The 19,443-nt window shown below is 42.6% G+C and overlaps 1 protein-coding gene across 5 annotated transcripts in view; it reads right to left on the bottom strand.

The window, feature by feature from the left end:
* The window catches only part of LOC143332512 (roundabout homolog 1-like), an 83,879-nt gene that overhangs the window by 8,225 nt on the left and 56,211 nt on the right, over positions 1 to 19,443 (bottom strand). For all 5 annotated transcript variants that reach the window (XM_076750059.1, XM_076750058.1, XM_076750061.1 and 2 more), the window contains 17 exons: positions 15,438 to 15,595; positions 11,513 to 11,633; positions 10,469 to 10,607; positions 10,240 to 10,367; positions 7,723 to 7,847; positions 7,450 to 7,621; positions 4,871 to 5,076; positions 4,688 to 4,769; positions 4,426 to 4,594; positions 4,163 to 4,329; positions 3,896 to 4,017; positions 2,660 to 2,894; positions 2,293 to 2,414; positions 1,948 to 2,119; positions 1,477 to 1,674; positions 728 to 754; positions 70 to 109 (listed from right to left, as the gene is read on the bottom strand). In XM_076750059.1, the coding sequence (XP_076606174.1) occupies positions 70 to 109; positions 728 to 754; positions 1,477 to 1,674; positions 1,948 to 2,119; positions 2,293 to 2,414; positions 2,660 to 2,894; positions 3,896 to 4,017; positions 4,163 to 4,329; positions 4,426 to 4,594; positions 4,688 to 4,769; positions 4,871 to 5,076; positions 7,450 to 7,621; positions 7,723 to 7,847; positions 10,240 to 10,367; positions 10,469 to 10,607; positions 11,513 to 11,633; positions 15,438 to 15,595 (2,383 nt within the window). The remainder of the gene's footprint in view (positions 1 to 69; positions 110 to 727; positions 755 to 1,476; positions 1,675 to 1,947; positions 2,120 to 2,292; positions 2,415 to 2,659; positions 2,895 to 3,895; positions 4,018 to 4,162; positions 4,330 to 4,425; positions 4,595 to 4,687; positions 4,770 to 4,870; positions 5,077 to 7,449; positions 7,622 to 7,722; positions 7,848 to 10,239; positions 10,368 to 10,468; positions 10,608 to 11,512; positions 11,634 to 15,437; positions 15,596 to 19,443) is intronic.

Raw genomic sequence — 19,443 nt, 5'->3', positions numbered from 1 at the left:
TTTTCACAATGTTAGTGCATTTCTCCTGTTAATCTTTATATAACACAAAGGAACAAAAATATCACTCACCTGCCAGCACTGCAAACAGATTCTCCTCTTTGATATGCAACTGCAGAGAGAAAGAGAAAAACATTTAAACCTTGATGAGCTGTCAAAAACAGGAAGAGCCAAAGGCAGAGAAAAACCATGAAAGGCAGGAAGACATTCGAAGCAGAAATCTTAAGCAAGTGTCTAGACTTACTTCAACACATGCTTGCGTCAGTGGGGCACAAAATCTAACTTTATGCTTTAATGTGGATGAAGACAACACAAATAATTGCCTGTGCCTTTACCGATCTCAGCACTGCTTCAGAGCTGATTCAGAAACACAGTTTGAGACAGTTTCTCCTCCACCAGCAGCAAAACATCAAACAAATAAAAATTCTCCTGTAGAATACATTCCATGTTTTTCTTACTCAATAAAATGAAACTAACCTAGCAAGTAGGTGGGCTTGGCACACGATCGCAATATATGCTGTATGTTTATGCAAAAATACACTGTTGCTTTATTGTGATCAACAAAATCCAAAATTTAAGTTAACAAATATATATATTTACATGCTAGTGCTGCACTACTTTGAGAAGAACTGTTATGTTTGAACTGAATAAAATATAAACACTAAAATAATTTACTTGCCAAATACAGAAACTATCATAAAGACGAGCAGATTAATCAGATTGCACATACCTGTAGGTGTAAAGGTAAATGACGGTACTGTTGGGACACACAGAGACAGGGAAGAGGAGCAAGGTGAGCAAACTGAAATCATTTCAATAAATGTTTCTATCATGAAAGCTGCTGTATGTGCTAAGTTATTCACACTATGAGCTTCTGTCTTGTCTGTGCATGTACTCTCTGCTGTGTGATGGACATCTCTTGACGTGAAAAACTGATGTGCACAAACATTAAATAACCGCATGCCATCTGCCTCACTGCTGCCTCTGTCTTTGACATGAGTGTCCAGGTGAAGGTTAATGGGGGTGACAGGCAACCTGAGACAGAGAGGGGGAAAATAACAGCAATATTCTAGCCGACATGGTAATGGCAGGTTGACAGGTTTGTGCCTGGAAGAACTGTGCCGTGTAGAGGAAATGACACTCTACAAACGAGCAACTAAAGGTCAGCCTTTGACTGTCTGCATAGACGCAAATGCAAATTTGTTTCTCTGTGTCAAAGGAAGATTAGACCCCAGTTATTTTCACCCTTTGATGTGCTTATCGCCCTCTGAAAGTATTCCTAAATATCACTGAGATGAAGACTGGAATGCTGTTTAGTGTTGTGGCATCATGTCATGGCTTGATCACAGTGACCTTCAAATGTACCCACAAAAGTAACATGATAACTTGTTTGTGAGAAGCATGCCAACATGATGTGCACCTTGAACATAAACTTGTATCCACCTTTCTAAAATACACACAAAACAGAGAAACACACACCCTTTCGGATGCCAGTGTATGTGCTGCTGAGGCCACTTCTCTTCTTGCGGTGACGGTAGAGCCACACACTGAAGACCATGAGGACCAACCAGCAGGTGGCACCAATGCCAGCAATAAATGCGGGCTGCCTCATCACGTCTGAGATCTGAGATAAAGTGTCTCTTTCCTCACTGATATCCATCATCTGGCCTGCAGAGTCTAAACCAGTGAAAAAAGAAAGAGAGGACTTATTAGACGTGCATGAAAACAACAGCAAGGATTTGCAGACAGCACAACTGAAGATTTCAGTGTGCACAAAAAAGTTGATGAAAAGATACAAAAGCTAAGTAACAACAGGCTAAGCACAATATGGTGCTTTATTTTGGAACACTGTATGGTGAAAAGGAGGCTACCAAAGATTATTGAAGTTTGACCCTGAGATATCGTCACTGTTTTAACACCTAACACCTTAGTAAAGAAACATCTTTTCACCTAATTGAAAGAACGTGACATCACTCTTGACCCCAGGTCCAGCACCATTGCTTGCTGCAACCTCCACACTGTAGCGGATTCCTGGTGCCAGACTGGGAATGAGCACAGAGAAGGTGGAGCCGTCGACCGACTGGTTTACGTGGTACCGACTCTCATTTCCCAGGCACCAAATCTGTCAAGAGGCGGTGAGGAGGAGACGAGATGACAGTGATTGCCTGAGGGACACATCCAACAGCACAAGAGGCTCCATCGCAAAGCCTCACAAAGTTTCCATTTACATTTTAACTGGGATATGCATGATTCAGAGCATGAGTGCAGGAGAGGGCGGGAGTCTTCTCTTCCTACCTTGTACTCCTGAATGACTCCAGCCCCTTCCCGGCCTGGAGGCGGTTTCCAAGCAACGAGAATGGCAGTCCCATTGGCATCACTCTTTGTCACAGTAACGCCCTGGGGTGCTCTACTTGGGGCTAAGACAGTGAAGCAAAGCGTTAACCATGCAGACATAAGCATATTCTCATCTGCTGCTGTGTGCATCCCAGGTATGTATTTTTAACAGCTTTGCACACTAAAAATAGCAATACCTGGCTTTTTTCCATCATCCAAATATACAATTATTAAAAGAAAAAAGAGTAGCAGCAATGTTATCCATTCTCTCTCAGCTATTTATAGATACAGTACATTTAATTGCTGTAGAACAAAAGTTCTCAGTCACCTTCCTCCAATGTCCTGACCACCTTCACCTCGCTGTCAGCTCCCTGGAACTCATCAAAGAAAGGGCGCACTTTGAACTCGTAGATGGATCCTCTCTTCAGCTGACCGATCACCACCCCGTCCTCCCGTGGGGCACGTACCTCCAGGACACTCCACTGCCCCTCTGGCTGGCCGTGCTCAGCAGACGCCCTGTAAAGCACCTTGTAACCCTGGATGTATGGGGACTGCTGCTCGACCTAGCGGAGGTGCACGGATAAAACAAGCTGCATAAATGTCATAATATGTGACAGGAGGACCCACTTAGATCATGAGCAACTGATCTGGGTGTGAATCAAAGCGATGAAACACGATATAGTTTTTACTGCTGTAATGCAAGTTAAGTCTGAGATTTGCAGTAATACCTGTATGTGAGTTACAATAACACGATGGTTAGAGCCTCATCTTGTGTGAGAGTGAACATCCTGCAGGAAGGATCTGTTAAAACTCAGTTAATTCTATGTACCTTTAGGGTGATACAGATTAACATTTTCTCATATCTGTGAATTCTCACCGTAATCCACAGTATGAGGTCATTAATAGTTTCCCCTCAGCATGGCTCTGCTTAAAATCAAGCCAGGAGAGGACTAAGCACTTTCCCTTTAAACCACATAATTATGACAAAGGATGCCTTAAAAGACTTCTGTGGAGGCACACGCATATTCAAACACACATATCCACTCAGAAAAAATGCTGCAAGTAAACTGTGGAACAAAACACAATGTATCCCACCAAAGATAAACTCCTTTCTCTGTGTGGTGGATTTACTGTCTGCTGATAAATGTTTAGAGAGAAAAACCACATGTAATTTCAGCATGAAATAAATCTTTAAACACTTCACTTTCACACAAGACAGTTTTAGCCGTGATGCTCCCCCTGAACCGTTTAGATCTCTGTGTTTGACTACGTCTCTGCTGAACGTGTATTTGCTCATTCCTCATGGAGAACTCACCTCTTCATGTTGTGGGAAGAATAAGGGAAAACATATCAGAGGGTAAAAAACTGCTCTATAATAATCCCTGATAAAAACTCTGCCAGCTACAGACAATCTTCTCATTATTTTTATTCATAACCCCTTGGCTTCTCTATCATTTGTTGATGTAAAGCATGTGTTCACAATTACTGGCAAAACTGCACATTTGACGAAGAAATTTGGCAAGAAAATGTGCGCAGGACAGTCAGCATGGCATGGTCCTCTTACCATCCACTGCACCCTGACAGCAGAAGATGAAAGGACGGTTGGTGTGTGTAGGTGGATAACTACATCTCCCAGCTCCCTCTGGATGTGACGGTGATCCACTCCCTGCATGGTGGAAGTGCTGTCTGTTGGTACAAAAGCACAGAAAGAAACAGCAACAATGACGCAATCGTTTGAACAGAAATACACATGCAGCGCGTCTGTAGTTTAAAGTGATATGTTCAATGTGAAGTAAAGCCAGAGAAAGGAATGAAAAGCCCACACACTGACCCTGTGTTCTGACAGAGTCGGAGATTGGACTGGGGTCACTGAGTCCATAAGCATTTACCGCTCTGACCATAAACAGGTAGACAGTTGCAGGCTTGAGGTTCCTCAGGACAAAGGTCTGTGTCTTTATATGCTCTGCTAGGGTCATCCATCTGCTGCCTAATGTATAACTGCAGGGAGAAATGATAGCACACAGGTACAAGGGAAGTTCCATCAGATGACAGCTCTAATATAGAGTAAGTTGTTAAACATGCTGGATGTCTAACCTGAATGCCTCGATTAGGTAAGATGTAGCTGTCGCGCCAGCGTTAGGGTTCGATTTCCATGACAGGGTGACAGAGGTGCGGCTGATGTCAGTCAACTCGGGTTTAGTTGGAGCACTGGGAATCAGGTTAGGGTCTATAGGCTGACTGGACTGAACAACAACTCCAAACTCTGAAACAAAAATACCAACAAATTCATGAAAGTACACTACACAGGTGTCTTCAGAGTGTATTAACAACCTTTATCACAGTTTTCATAACCTACCCTCCACCTGTAAATACGCCGTCCAGGAAGCCTCTCCACTGGGGCTCGAAGCTACACAAGTGTAGAAGCCTGTGTCGCCCAGCTGAGGAGGGGAAATACAGAGACAGGTATCAGCGGGTTGGATTGGCTCAGCGCAGTCAATGCAGCTGCTAATTACAAACGGCTGCACTACTTCTTCCTAACCTTAGCGTAGCGAATCTCCAGTGATCCTGTGTCTGCTATGGATATGCGGGAGTCCACTGGAGACACCACCACACCATCCCTCTTCCAGTGGACTGTCAGAGGTGGAGAGCCAGCCGTCTGGCAACCCAGGACCACTGTGCTGTCCACAGGCACAGTCTGATTGAGCGGACCCTGCCTAATGACAGGTGGAGGGTGGTCTGACCCAGCTAAGAAAACAACAAAAGCAAGGGAGTGAAAGACTAATAATGTTAACACGTGTCTTTTAAATACTATTTTGAGCAGACTACGCAGTGTGGAAAAACTATGAAGTAAAGCATACTGAGCCCAGCATGCCTTCTAAAATTGACTTTGAGTACAATGATGGACACAATCATGCCACAACGCAACACACAGCAGAAAATAGAGAACCATTCACATCAAGAAAACAATGAAATAACTGCCGGTCAATGGCACAGCCAGCAAAACAGAAAGTAATAAGTTCTTCAAAAGCGTTTTTACTGGTGAAGTTTTTTCCTGTAGTACACTGGTGTCTGCCGCAAATCGTACTCGGATAAAACTTTTACTGGCAAACCTGCATTGCAACAGCAAATGGACTTTCCAGGAAAAACCAAACTTCTGTTTTTTGTATTTTAAATAAAATGAGAAGATCGCTCTTCACTGGAAACATAAATACAGTGAACAATTGTTTTTTTATTGTTTTGCCTACAAAAGCAAGCCAAAACATGTTTAAGGTTTTTGTGGTCAGGCTTTGGCAGCTAAAAGCATCTGTTTGAGGTCGGAGGAACATTGTGGTCATTATAAGTACAATATGCGTAAAGCGAGGTTCAGATTAGGTGACAAAAACACTTGATTTTCACTGCACGAGATTCCGGAAAGATCTCAGTCTCTGACTTTGTGCTTTTTATGCCTAATACAGAGCAAACAGAGTTTTTTAACTGAAGTCTACAACAGGACTTGGCTGAGGCGGAGTGGCTAAAATACATACTATATAACCTTTTCCTGCCTGCATCTCCGCTATCATTACAGAACAAAGGCAAAACAGCACAAAAACAGTATCCTGTCAACAGTGTATCATGGAATTGGAAATTGGGAAGTGTTGTTCACAAAAGATCAAAGTTAGAAAGAGAGAGACAGAAATGAAAGTGCGAAAGATTAAAGTAGAGAAAATGAAATGCTGCCAAAAAATGAAAGACAGATAAGATATGAAAGATATTGAGAGGCAAATTGGTAAAGAGAGAACAATAGGTTTAGGTGGCTGTGGAGGCAGTGAAGGAAAAAGAAATCAACTTTTCCCCTCCAGCGGAGAGCAACTAATCGTTCACTCGGCAGTAGGTTCTGCCGGAGCCGACTCCAATCACAACGGCAAAGCCCAACTAATAACAATCCCACTTAGATAACAGAGCTTTCTCTTCTCTCCCTCTCTTACATTATAAAACCCTGTGGATGGGGGCAGGGGTTCCAGATAAATAAATAAAAATACCCCCCAAAAAAGGTGATGGAAACACGCCTTGAAAACTGCCGGAGGTAATGCGGACCAGTTATTTCCATACAAATGCACCACTCCAAATGTGGATGAGAGGAGTGAGGTGGGATGGAGAGAATTTGGGGGGGGAAGGGAGAGCAGAGAGAAACAGGTACAGACGAGAGTGCAGCGCTATAGACCTCTGAAAAAATTCCATAAAACATGACCCTGTCTTTTTTATTTCCATTACCTGTAATAGATTTCTCATTCGCTGGATACCTCTCGTTTCCCAACTAAGGTGGCTGTAGAACGCACTTCCAATATGAGCAGCAAATTATCTTTTAGAACTAATAGGGCTGCACTGAACAACTCAATGTGTAGATGCAGCCTGAAGCAATTATCTTCATTAATTTAATATATGTACATGGCACAAAGTTACCCACACACATGTATTCATGATCGCACAGGTCATTTAATTGGGAGCTTGTAGACTTTGCTGGCGGTGTGTAATTACTTGTGTGGGCCTTCAAGCACATTTAAATTGCTTTTTTAAACAATTAACACAGTTGTTTCATCACCTAGGATTTGGCTGGCAGTCCCTCACAACACAATCCGTGTAAAAGTGCCTAACAACATATCGTATGTCAATCCTCAAGGTTTAATTCACAGAAAACTTCAGGAGAATAAAACACAGGCTGTGTTGTGTTAATGGAAACCAGAGGTACAATGAATAATCTTTTTCTATTTTCCCTTGTCCTCTGTATTTAGATTATATACTGTGCAAGTTTGGAAATTATATTTTTAGAGGTAAGAGAGATAAGACCAGGCACTCTTTACACACAATCACCATGGAAACAGAGCGCTTTGAGCCCAACATGAGAACAACATCTCCTGAAATCCCTCCTCTGACAGTTAGCAACCAAGGCCAGCTACCACACCTATGAGGGAGGGTAGGTCTCGCGAGCTTGAAACCAAGGCCAGATTGTAGCCTAATACACCAGCTCAACAAAGCAAAACTGCAGCGGCAAAGTAACCAAAAGGCAAAACACTGAAGGTAGATATGTGCTGAATAAAAGTCTCCCCATCTGCCCTCCATCACCTCTTTTCCTTTACTCACAGTCTGTGACCTCCAGCAGAGCTTTGGTAATAACACTGCCAGCGATGTTGAGAGCCTGGCAGCTGTAGAAGCCGCCATCAGAGCGCTGAACATCGGTAATGGTCAAACTGCCCATCTGGGAGACTGAAAGACGACTGAAGGGCTGCGGAGGCTGGTAAGAGAAGAGAAGGCTCTGGAGGGGAGACAGAGATCACAGACTGAGAAACTCATTCACTGGCTTGATTTGCACTGAGTAGTGATTTAGAGTGATGACAGACTGAGGGTCAGTCTCACCTCACTGCCCTCCTTCTGCCAGAAGATAGCAGGCTGTGGGTTGCCAGTGGCCTCACACTGGAAGGTGACCGTCCTGCCCACTGCCACCACCTGGTTCCTGGGGCGTAAGGCAAATGCTGGGGGCACTGCAGAGGAGGAGAGTTACATGGCAGCCTGATACATTTTCATCATTCCCAGCTTTAGATCATTCAATATGCATGAAAAGCTCAAGGAATAAAGTCTACATGCATATGTAGCAAGAAACAATCACTATTTTACCAGTATTACCTTTACCTATTTACCTTTATTGATAATAAACAGCGACTTTCTATCTATTTACACACACATAACATAAATTACATACTGTATCGGTGGATGGAATTACAGTTCCAGATAATAACAGGGGCTCATGATTTCCTGCTGCTGTCTGATGAGGTGGATGAGGGATGGATGACAACTTACCAGTATTGACTACAAGGGAAAAGACACACAAAAAAGAGCAGTGTAATGAGTAATGAAGTCATGTCCAGGATATGGAACTACAATGATGCACTCAACAGTATTGGCACATGCTTGAATGAGGGAGCACAGCAGCATCAGCATGACAGAGCAGCAGACAGTCAGGAGTATGAGGGAGCAAACAGGAACGTATCTACAAGTCTATTATTCCATAGAGTGAACCTGGTGTTTATGAAAATATTCATTTTATTTCATTACTAATTTCATTAATTATTAATTAAATCTGACCATCTCATAGAGAAATATGATACATGTATATGTATGAATGTATGTATGTATGTATGTATGTATGTGTGTATGTGTGTATGTGTGTATATATAGATGTATATATATGTATCAATATGTATGTATCAGGTGTCCAAAACTATAATGACCAAAGAAAAAAATGAAAAAAATAATAAAATAATAATTAAAAAAAAAAAAAAAAAGAACCTAGGTGTTATCAAAGCATAACGCATGCTGTTCATCCCCTATTAGATCCAACAGACTGTGAAGTGTGAAAAGCACATGTAATTACTGGTTTAAGTTACAGAGCCAGCAGCCTTGAGGCATATTTGGACAAAGATATAATCCCCTAATGAGGACATAAACCTGTGCGGGGCGAGGAAGGGGCATTGTGTCTGGGTTTAAGGTAGAAGTTCCCCCTCCTGTGGTGCTATGTAGGCATCTGCTTTACTGAATGTACTACATAAGCCACCACACATTTTGAGATGGGAACTACTGTACATTTTGACATCTGTAAACTAGATTTATGGTGAAATGAACGGTTAGCTCACCAGCTGGTTTTGGAACCACTGCGAGAGGATGACTGCGGCTATTGCTCAACACTTTTGTGTTCAAAGAATGTCTTTTTAAAAAAAGTAAAGCATGTGATTTTGTAGAAAAGCTGGGTTTAAGGACACTGACTGAAGTACTGTTAAGGCAACTTATTTTTTGAACAGTTTCTCCCAAGTTGATGTCTGAAAAAATGTAGATCATTTTAATGAGTGCAGCACTGAAGAGTCAATTGATCTCATACTTGGGATCTGTGCAAACCTTAAAATGAGCTCGCTCCTTGGCCTGCAACATCTGTTTCAAATGGCAGCTGTTTAATATCAACCAAATGTCCGGAGTCAGTAAAAAGACAGAGTATCTTTTATTTAATTTTAAAACACACATTAATTTAAGTAGCTCTCTCTTTCCTCCCATAATACAACTTCTACTCATCCACCCGTTATTCCTGCCCTTCTCCATTTCCTGACCAAATTAGGTACGGTCCCCCTTGATGCTCGTATTCTCAGGTTTTTGGAGGTAGAGGAAGACGATGTAATTGGAACCATGTCATTTCTCAGCATGCAGCCAGCCCTGCCTTATCGTTAATTAAGTCCTACTGTCCTCACAGTCTGTGTCACCCACTGTGCTACTGTGTGTGTGTGTGTATATATACACATACACAGTACATGGCTAATGTGCATGTGTGAGAGGTGTCTTACTGCTCATTTCCTGCCACTGATTTAAGTTAAGTAAAGGGTGTCATTGTGGTAGGACAACTCAGACCAAATGAACCAATTTTCTGCGGTAACATAAGTATTTACTTTGCACGCTCTTCTCAGTTTATACAGGACATTACTATGACACTGTATGTTACATAAACTGCTGCAATGTCCTATACTGCTTATTATTTAGAACTACAGTCTGCTGCAGACATTATACGAGCTCAGGCCAGGAAGTGAAAAGGAAAAAAAACCCACTCCAAAACCCAGGAGATAATTCTGCCTGTCGGTACTGTCTTGAGAGCAACAGCAGCCTGAGGCACAAAAATGAAAACCAGGTCTGTATAAAAGGCAAGGTAAAAGTCACTGCCTGCTAATTTGTGAAACTACAAGACAGGATCAGTTCTCCAGTTAGGCTAGAAGCAGCTGCCATGCAAATAACTTCAAAAAAGAAATCTGAAGCTCTGAAAAAGTATGTGAACTGGAAGCAGAAGAGAAGGTGGTGCTGCGGTTGGAGGATTACACGTGAGGGACGGGTTGTACTGACCGTGTACAGTGAGCGTGGCCGATGCTTCAGACTTTCCGACCATGTTCTCCACCACACATGTATAGGAGCCCTCATCTGAAGAGGTCACTTGGCGAACAATCAAGGTATGATCCTCTAGGATTTCGAATCTGCAGGCAGGATGGACACACAATCAAGAGATGAAAGGAAAAGTTGAACACCGGGATTTTTGCATGGTAAATTAAGGCGTATAGAAGGCATCGTGCATTACCTGCCCTTAGGCAGGTCAGAATCGTCTTTCCTCCAGCGGACAGTGGGAACAGGGTCTCCGTGAACCACACAGTGGAACTCCACACTCTCGTCTGCCAACACCACCACACTGCTTGGCCTCTTCAGGAAGCTCGGGCGCTCTAGAGGAAGAGTAGCAGCACAGACGTCAATATAATCATCACCATCATGAATGACATCTATATCCCTGTGCTGTTTTATGCTATCGATGTGTAATTTACATTGTTTATAGTCCTTTGATGCAAGGAACTTGTGCAAGGAATAACGTTTACTTTGGAGTTCACATATTGAAAGTCACAGGCACAGTCAGTGGACTACCCGGTGAGGTACAGAAAACATTAAATAGGCAATAATTGATAATCTCACTTCTACAGAAAATCACTTTTGAAAATTTGATCAAAGATAACTACCAATACTGTGTGCTACCATCACTTCAACCAGCTGCTTGAAGAATTATGAAAACTCATAATTATAGTTACAGTAGAGTTTGGAAATAATTTATATTCTAGTGATAATTGTATGTCGGTCTCCAAAGTAATTTATCATGCACAACCTGTTGAACGACATATTGTAATTTGAAGAGTGGCTGCATCCAGCAGGATTACTCTCACAGCCTTGAATGGTTCTATGAGGCACTATACTCCCAACCTCAACCAAGGTCATCTAACCATGTGATACCGATAAGAGCTCTATTCTGATGGGAAATGTGAGGTGGGGGTTGGAGAACAGAGGCTGGAAAGAGGCATTTGGAATAGGGGGTGTTAGAGGTAGCAGGGGGAGCTGTGGTACTGAAAGGTTTGAGAGGTTGTAGAGATGGATGCAACAGCGGTAGATGTTCAGCATGTGCTGAGTGGGAAACCTTTCCAAAGCTGTATAATCAACATAATTAATGAATCGTTACACTCCGATGACAAAGACCTCACCTAAGCGGACAGGCAAACTAAACCTCCATGAAGTGAGAGGGTACTTAGACTTAAGTGAAGCACGGCAACATTGTGAAATGCAATCACGAAGCCGCTACATTTACCGAGCACAGTGAGTTCAGCGATCTCGCTCTCCCTCTCTCCCACCATGTTCGTTCCAACGCAGATGTATTTCCCCGCATCACTCTTCCTGGTGTTGGTGATCATCAGCTTGCCACTGCGAATCTAGAAGGAATTATGCACAAAGAGTTTTTTGCACAAGAGCTTACCATCCTTATGAGTGCTGTGTTTGTGAGTCACAGGTTTGTAGCTTTTGTGACAAAATGTGAAAGTTTCCTCTGTGGACATGAGTGCTTTAACGCACGATGCCACCCATGTATAGTCACATCTTTGGTTTGGTTGTCCATTTTAAAATCCGTATTTTTATGCACTTGATGGCGTAACAGCAAGCGGTGTTGTGTGTGCATCTGTATGTATCTCCTCATCTAAGGAATAGAATTTGCACTGCCTTTCAAGCTGCACAGAAGGTCACCCATTATGAAATTACATAATTCATATCTAGCTCTACATTAGCACAGAACCCTGGGAACAAAGACGCTGCCTCTTTGTAGAGACCTTTCTCAGATGTTCAGTCAGCCTGCTTCGCTTCTCCGAAACTTTTTACCTTCTCTGTACTGATACCAACACACACGCACACTCACGTACACACAATAAAGAAGTCGAAGATATACGCACTCCATACTGTTTTCATTCGTTTCATAACCTCTCCACCATACGCCCCCACAGACCATAGCAGCTATCTTTATGCTGCTTTGAGTGTGAGCTACTGCGCTGACAGTCTACAGCTAGCTGGTGTTAGAGGTGATAGCAGAGCAGCAGTGAGCAGATGTGAACTGCTGCTCTGGTATGTGTAAAATAGAGGGAATGCTGCTTTGAAGACCTCCAAACAAATACAAGGCCATCCCCTACACCCAGACATCTAAAGCCTTCTCCCAAGCATCAACACCAATTAAACTTTTAGCTCCCCTTTTCACGATTTAAGATGGCTTTTTTTTCCCCTCCTCACACTAAGCAATGGAATCAGTCTATTCATACATGCTTGCACACATGGAGCCTATAATAGCACAGTTGTGTATTTCTTAACAGAGGTCAGAGGTCAAAGCTACCTACAGTGCTGTGTCTCTGAAGCTGCGATTCGGTGGCATGCTACATAGCACCTGGCGTGGTGAGTGATGTCCACTCACCAACGCACAGATGAAATACATCATTAAATTCCTGTTGCAGGGATGAAACCAACAGCCTTTCATTTATTAGTCATACTCCCTCCGGGCTGACCTTCCACCACGAACAGCTCATACTGCACACCAAATAAATAACAACCAAGAGTGGCCTAACTATGTCTGACATTCCAAATCTGTTGCAAATGATGTGGCAGAGAGGAGGATTTAACAAACTTTGGTGTGACTTTCATGGACGATGCCAGTCAGTAATCACAAGGAGCAAGTGGTAGAATATGGGAGGCGGTATTGCAAATTCAGCCCTTCGTGTCCGCATTCAGTGAATTAGGGTTGGATGTGTGGACTCAAATTAGAGTCAATGCAAAACACACAGCATGCAGGAACAGTGTCTCTACTGACATGAATGAACAATAAAGGATATCTGACATTATTGTTGAGATCCCAGCAACAAGCTGCATGCTTTGGCAGGCAGTGACAGTATTTTAACAGTATTTTACTGCACAAAAACAAATTGCTTTTTTTTTAAATATTGCAATAGAGTTTAGTTATTTGTACATGAAATATAAGATAAAAACAGTTATTAATAAATTTAAAATGATTAAGCAACAGGGAACCTATGATACAAAGGCTTTTATTTTCCAATGACTTGAATGTCAGTGGATAGATGTATTATTATTGGCTCATAATCTTTCCCATACTGTAGTTTTCCATTCCATAGAGTAAGCACTGATATTTTCATTAAAGGCACATCCATATTAAAGGGTGATTGAGGTCACCCAGTTGAACCCTGGGTAAAGAGATTTGTGTCTTAGATTCATCGAACATCCGTCTGCACTTGGGTTGCTGAGACTAAGCAGTAACTGCGTCTTGATGAACCAATATCAAATTTTGTGGCAACGTAATGATGCCAGTAAACGATTCCCCAAGGACTGCAAAGATGATCCTGCTAAAACCGATGCCATTGACTAATGCTATACTTCTGCTCTGCAACTTTCTTGCTGTTTGCTGTAAATACTGCTGCACTAGTAACTTTAGCAGCTGATTAAAGAGTAGACCAGGCACTTTTTTATTTCCTGGACTGACCGCTCCTCGTTTTTAGCAGCAGTTCCATTGCTAAGAAATCCAAATGTGGTTTGTCTATCCTCCATCTCGGACAGTGAAACCTCAGCTTTCGTTTTCTGCCCCTTTTCAGAGTGTTCTCTTTTTTCTTCACATAGCCTTAGATGCCCTACAGGCACACACATTCTGAAGCTGCTTAGGGTGTGATTTACAAGGATTTTCAGACTGCTTTTTTAATTAAAATCCATAAATCGAAAAATCACTTTTCAGCGTGAGTGGTTATTAAGAATTAACTCACAACTTTATCTGCATATCAGTATTAATAAATGATGGTCCCGGCCACAAGGGGAACACTCAAAAGAATGAAAGTATCCATGAATAACTTGTGGTGGACTCCTTTGGTCTTTGTACAGTAAGTGATGTCTTTGAGTGAACTCTCATGGCAAAGACATATTTCCATATAGAACAGATGATTAGGGAGGACAAAGACAGGCATGCAGAAAGTACAAAGCAAAAAAGCAGCCTTTGTATTTCCCTCAGAGGAGCCTCTCCTGGCTCTGATCCATCCCTCTCCTTAAATCAGAGATAGCTGCTCTGTCCATCACAGTCCCCCAGAGAGGCTCTACCTGTCACTCCACACTAACATGAGCTTTGAATGTGCTCTCGCGTGTCCCCTGGGCCATGCACAGACATTCAAATAAACAAATCAACACACACACACATGCACACACAAACAAAATCATGAGAGCGGCTTAAAACTGGTTCTGTTCTTGAGTTAAAGGACTTGCTGGCCTGACTCATCAGATGCTTCTGGGTCTGGAATCAGTTCAGTGTGTACAAACACATGAAAAGAGACTCGTTGCTGTGTCCTGTATGCCACATGACAACTTAATGTAACAGATTAGTAGCATGCTGCAGCTCATATGATGATACTCAATGGTGCCAGCTTGATGTTGCTTTCTGTGATCTTGCATTTTTGCCATCAGGCATATCAAAAAGCAATATATTCTGCATATGCACAAGTTTTCTCCTGACATTTTCAGCTCTGCGCAGGATCTCAGAGAAGACACGGGTACTGATGATGCTATTATTCAGTGTTCTCATGACCACACGGCAGTAATTTTGTGATTTTGACTTGTTAAGCTTGTTTTCCATTCTTTACATTACTGAGGGGGGAGGTAATTGGTTCTTTAGAGGTCAGAAAAGGGCAACTACATACCAAAGATTTATACCAAATGGTTTGCGCAGCACAATCCAAGTGCTGTGAAGCCTTGTGATTAACAGCATCTCACAGTAAGAGATAACATAACAGGTTTTTAGGGTCAGGATTATTTGTAATGCTTATACACATAGTATGTAATTTCTGCCTCTAGGGGTCACTAAATCAAAACAATAGCAAAAGATGGAGTTTGATGACATCGTGAGGTAGCATGGGATCCGGGGAGTTGTTGCCTTCATTTGTAAACAACCACCATTGGAGAAGAAAATGAATAATTATGCTCCATCATGATTGAGCAATGCAAACAATAGTAAATAACAGGGTGGCTGGTTAGCTTGTTGGCTGACTTCCTTCCTCACTCTATGATGTATCATCTGGTCTTTCCCACATTTCCCCTGATGTTATAGCAGCTAGGGGGGGTAAAGGGGGTGTGACGCCATTGGCGGGTGACCAAGAGAAACACATAACATATAACATAATTCTAGTCAAACATTTTAATGCCGAAATTCTTACTGTGATGCGTTCATCTCTGTCATCTATGTTGCCACCGTCTTTCCTCCAGGAGATTGTGGGTTCGGGGTGCCCACGGGGTGGCTGGCACTCGAGCACTGCGGGCTCACCCACTGCCACCATAACATCCACTGGGTTCTGTCTGAAGTCATCACGTAAAACTGGAAAACACGGAAAAGCAGAGCAGTCAGTTTTAGTGGAACTTAATGATATTTGGCCATGATTTCACAATGATTAATCATAATATTTGCTCTTATTGTTGGTGCATTTGAGTGGGGTTGTGTCAACTCCATGTCAATGACTGACTGATGTGGTATTAACAGCTTTCACATGTGGGAATTTTAAAGCTGTGAGTTCATACTGCATGCTGATGTTTTGTTTTTTATGTCAGTCCAGGGAAACAGCTTTTTACTTGTTTTTTAAGCTTTTTTTTCTGTTGTCCACCCCTTTCTTGTTCCCAGCATGGCAATGAAATGCACAAAACACAAAATTATCGCCACTTTTGTAGAGGGAAACAAGGCTGCTATCAGTCTTACTGTCACTGTGAACAGTGCTCTAAAGACCTAAACCACTTGAACAGCAGGATACAGCGTACTTGACCTCCAATGTCAAAAATATAACCTTATGAGTTCCATTTGAAGACAACATAATAAAAGGTTGTTTGCTAGCTCTGTCCATCATCTTTTTTTTTTAAGAAAAGCACACCAACTCTTGCCCAAAATACATTCATACTGATGAGTTGTTGTATCTTTTGTATCATATATATGATACTTAATTAATGTAATTCAACACTGCAATATAGCTAACAAAATCTGCCAGGATCCCTCATGTGGTTATAGCTTTACTCAAGCAGGGGACAAGGTCTATTGAGAAAAGCTGCTGAGAAAGCTGGTTGTCTGAATGGCTGACAGTAAGACAAGAAGATACACTGCTACAGAGCAATGTGGAAAGGTGAGATCCAGACGGCTCCACTAGCAGACAGCGGAAAGCCACCGCAGCAATTTATCATCTTTCCACAACCAGTAGCCTGCGCACAGACTGAGGGCCTGCCAGCCAGAAGCTGAACTGGAGACAAAGCAAACTCGCATCCACTCCGAGAGGCCCAGCAGAAGAGTGTGATTTCTGGTGGCCACAGGCAGCTCCTTCCAGTCTCCACCATAGACCGTACATGAAGGTCTCCACTGTATAGCCTCAAGCTGGAAACAGCATGATGAGGAGCAAATTTCTGATGAGCAGCAAGACATTCTAAAAGCTGAAAGGTGTCAAAAAAATCAAACGGAATAATGTCAGAGCACTAAACTGCAAGATCACAGCAAGAAAGGCGGTGGACGTGGGACGAGTAAAGAGAGAGGGGTACATCATGAATGAAAACAAGCTTTTGTTTCATATAACTGAGCACATTTCTGGCCCTGATGAGGTGAACAACATGTGCTAATGTAGACGCCTGTGCATGAGTGACTGCCGTTAAGCATTCCCAGTCTTAAATTACAGGGGGGGCTTCAAACCTGAACAAGCCAAGGGGAGCTGAGCCAACATGGAGAGAGCAGCACAGCAGAACTCAGTAGAGCTGGGTTGGGGTGAAAAGACAGGAAACAATGAGGAAAAGGCATAATCACTCCCAGATGGTGGCAACTCGTTCACCACTGGCTACGGATTTGAACATAACACTGGACAAGCAGGCCTCAGACGCCCGATGAGCACCATGGATATGGGAGAACAAATTGGGATGACCTTCTAATTGGAGGTATTTTGGCCCCTGCACTTCTTTGAGCTCCACTCTGCTGTTCTGCCCCTGTGATCCTCTGAGCGGGGTTGCAACTGGCTGACTGCAGTTGACTGAGTGCTGATGGGAAACAGCTGTCTGACGACCCCCTCCCCACCGCCGCCAACACCACCGCCATGTCACATGATAAAAGGAATTCCTCATGGGACGTAAAAACATGGTTGAAGTTACTTCAGACAGGAAGACAGTGAGACCATCACAACTGTGCGTACAGTGTGTGTGTGTATGCGCATGTTGATTGATTGACTGATACTATCTTTTAATTCCAATAGCAATCAGGTTACACATCTGTTTTTACTATCTTTTGCGGTCCAAACGTCTCCATAGGATCAGAAAACCAAGGCTATTTCCTCAAACCCCTTTGTTGAAGATTTATTCTTAGCGATAGCATTGGAGTTAGTGTAAGAAATAAGGTCAGGAGAGATAAGGGTTAAAAGCAGAGGAAGCTCATGAAGGTTAGGGAAGAATGTTCTCATAAGCGTGCATGTTGTTGTGTGTATGTGAACAAGGAAAAGTTGGCACGCTTTTGCACGTTATACTATTGTGCTGGGCAAGCGCACAAATAATCTGGAACGTGTTTGTAAAAGTGACTGTTCATACTCTCAGAGAGCAAAATGCATCTGCTTATAGTGTATTAAAAAAAGAAATGATGCATGTCCAAGTAAAAACCATGCAACCATACACAAATGTAAATATGATGTAATGTAAAAACCAGAGCAATCGTAGGACTGGTGTTGACAGTCTTCAGCAGCTTTTTCTTGTCATCTATTAGCACCTATTAACGTATTCTGAAGCTGCTGTCTCGGATTGATGTGCGCTGTCTAACTCTAAATCACTTAAGTCCTAGGCAATTGCAAAACCAGGCTCCCTTTGCTGGATACATACATTTTCAAATGTTGCAGGCTGATTAATAAAATGTGAACATCCTGCAATGACTGGCCTGATTTCAGGGACAATCAACACAAATTAAAGCTTCTTTCCTACCTCTGCTATAAAAACACAGGCATCGTTTTCTCTCAGCATGCTTTGATTGCAGAATCATTAATATTTCTCATGTATCTCCCTGTCAACTTCAACAACTAAAACCGTTTACTTTCATCTTGTTTGCCCTTCTTCTCTTCCTCTCTTGCATCAGTATTTGAAAGTTTTTGAAGCTATCGTGTCTCTCGTAATTGTCAATCATACTTGTTTGTTTCACAAGTTGCACTCGTGTGAATTTCACAGGTTTCCGGAGCCATTCGTTGCATGTGGGCCCTGGCTTCTAACACCAAAAGCCACCTCTACAGCTTCTGAAGCCAACTCCGCTTGCCTGTTCAGCTGGAGCTTTGCACCTCTCGCCGTCTTCTTTTCTCCCTCCATCTGATCCCTCCAGATGAGAATCTCATAGCCCACTTCAAAGCATCAGCCCTTGGCCTCACTACCCTGGATCTGACAGTTTCTGACTTGTTGTTAGTCCTCTGGAGCTTGAGCCGGAGCTTGAAAGGCCTACTGCAGCCGAGCTCCAATAATCCTCTCTGCAGAGTCCAACTGTACCAAAAGGGAACACAATCTAACCCCACAGACAGGGGCTGGATGGGGTACCCACGGTAACCTTAGCACACTGCATCGCTGCATGAGACAGCCAGAGGCACCTTTTGTCGCCACAGTCAAAACTAACCCTCCCTTCTTACTCCACTTTGTATTCAAAGTGCTTTTACATACTGCACGTCCAGCTGTACAACTATTTTGGTACAGCAATCATTTGCATGTCCCAAAGTCAACATCGACATTACTGCAAGGCCCTGATGCTTCGCTATCAGTTATAGCTAAGATTTGCCAAAAGCAGGACTGACGACAGCTGTGCATACTTCTGCTTCCAACTCATATTACTGTATAGTGGAGGAATACAATTAGCAATCAGCCAATCCAAACGCCCATTTAGAGACTACTGACAGATTTTAGGAGGAAGAGAATAGAAGACTTTGGCATTTCCGCATCATTAGTTTGATGTGATTGCTTTTTTCATAAGTTTTACTTTTTTTTTTTTCAGAACCTTCATATAACAAAAAAGCAGAGCACAAACAAAAGCAGGGAAACATGCTACGGCACTGCTGGCTCCAGAAATTAGATATGAAGAATAGAACCACATTTTCAAGCAAGGTCTGAGCTTGATAAGCATAATTAGCTGTACAATAAATACAGTTTTCTTTTTGAGAAAATTAAATGGAAGGACACTTAACCTTCACT

Source organism: Chaetodon auriga, chromosome 15, assembly GCF_051107435.1.
Source record: "Chaetodon auriga isolate fChaAug3 chromosome 15, fChaAug3.hap1, whole genome shotgun sequence".
In the NCBI taxonomy this organism is placed as follows: Eukaryota; Metazoa; Chordata; class Actinopteri; order Chaetodontiformes; family Chaetodontidae; genus Chaetodon; species Chaetodon auriga.
This window is presented reverse-complemented; position numbering and strand designations above follow the sequence as displayed.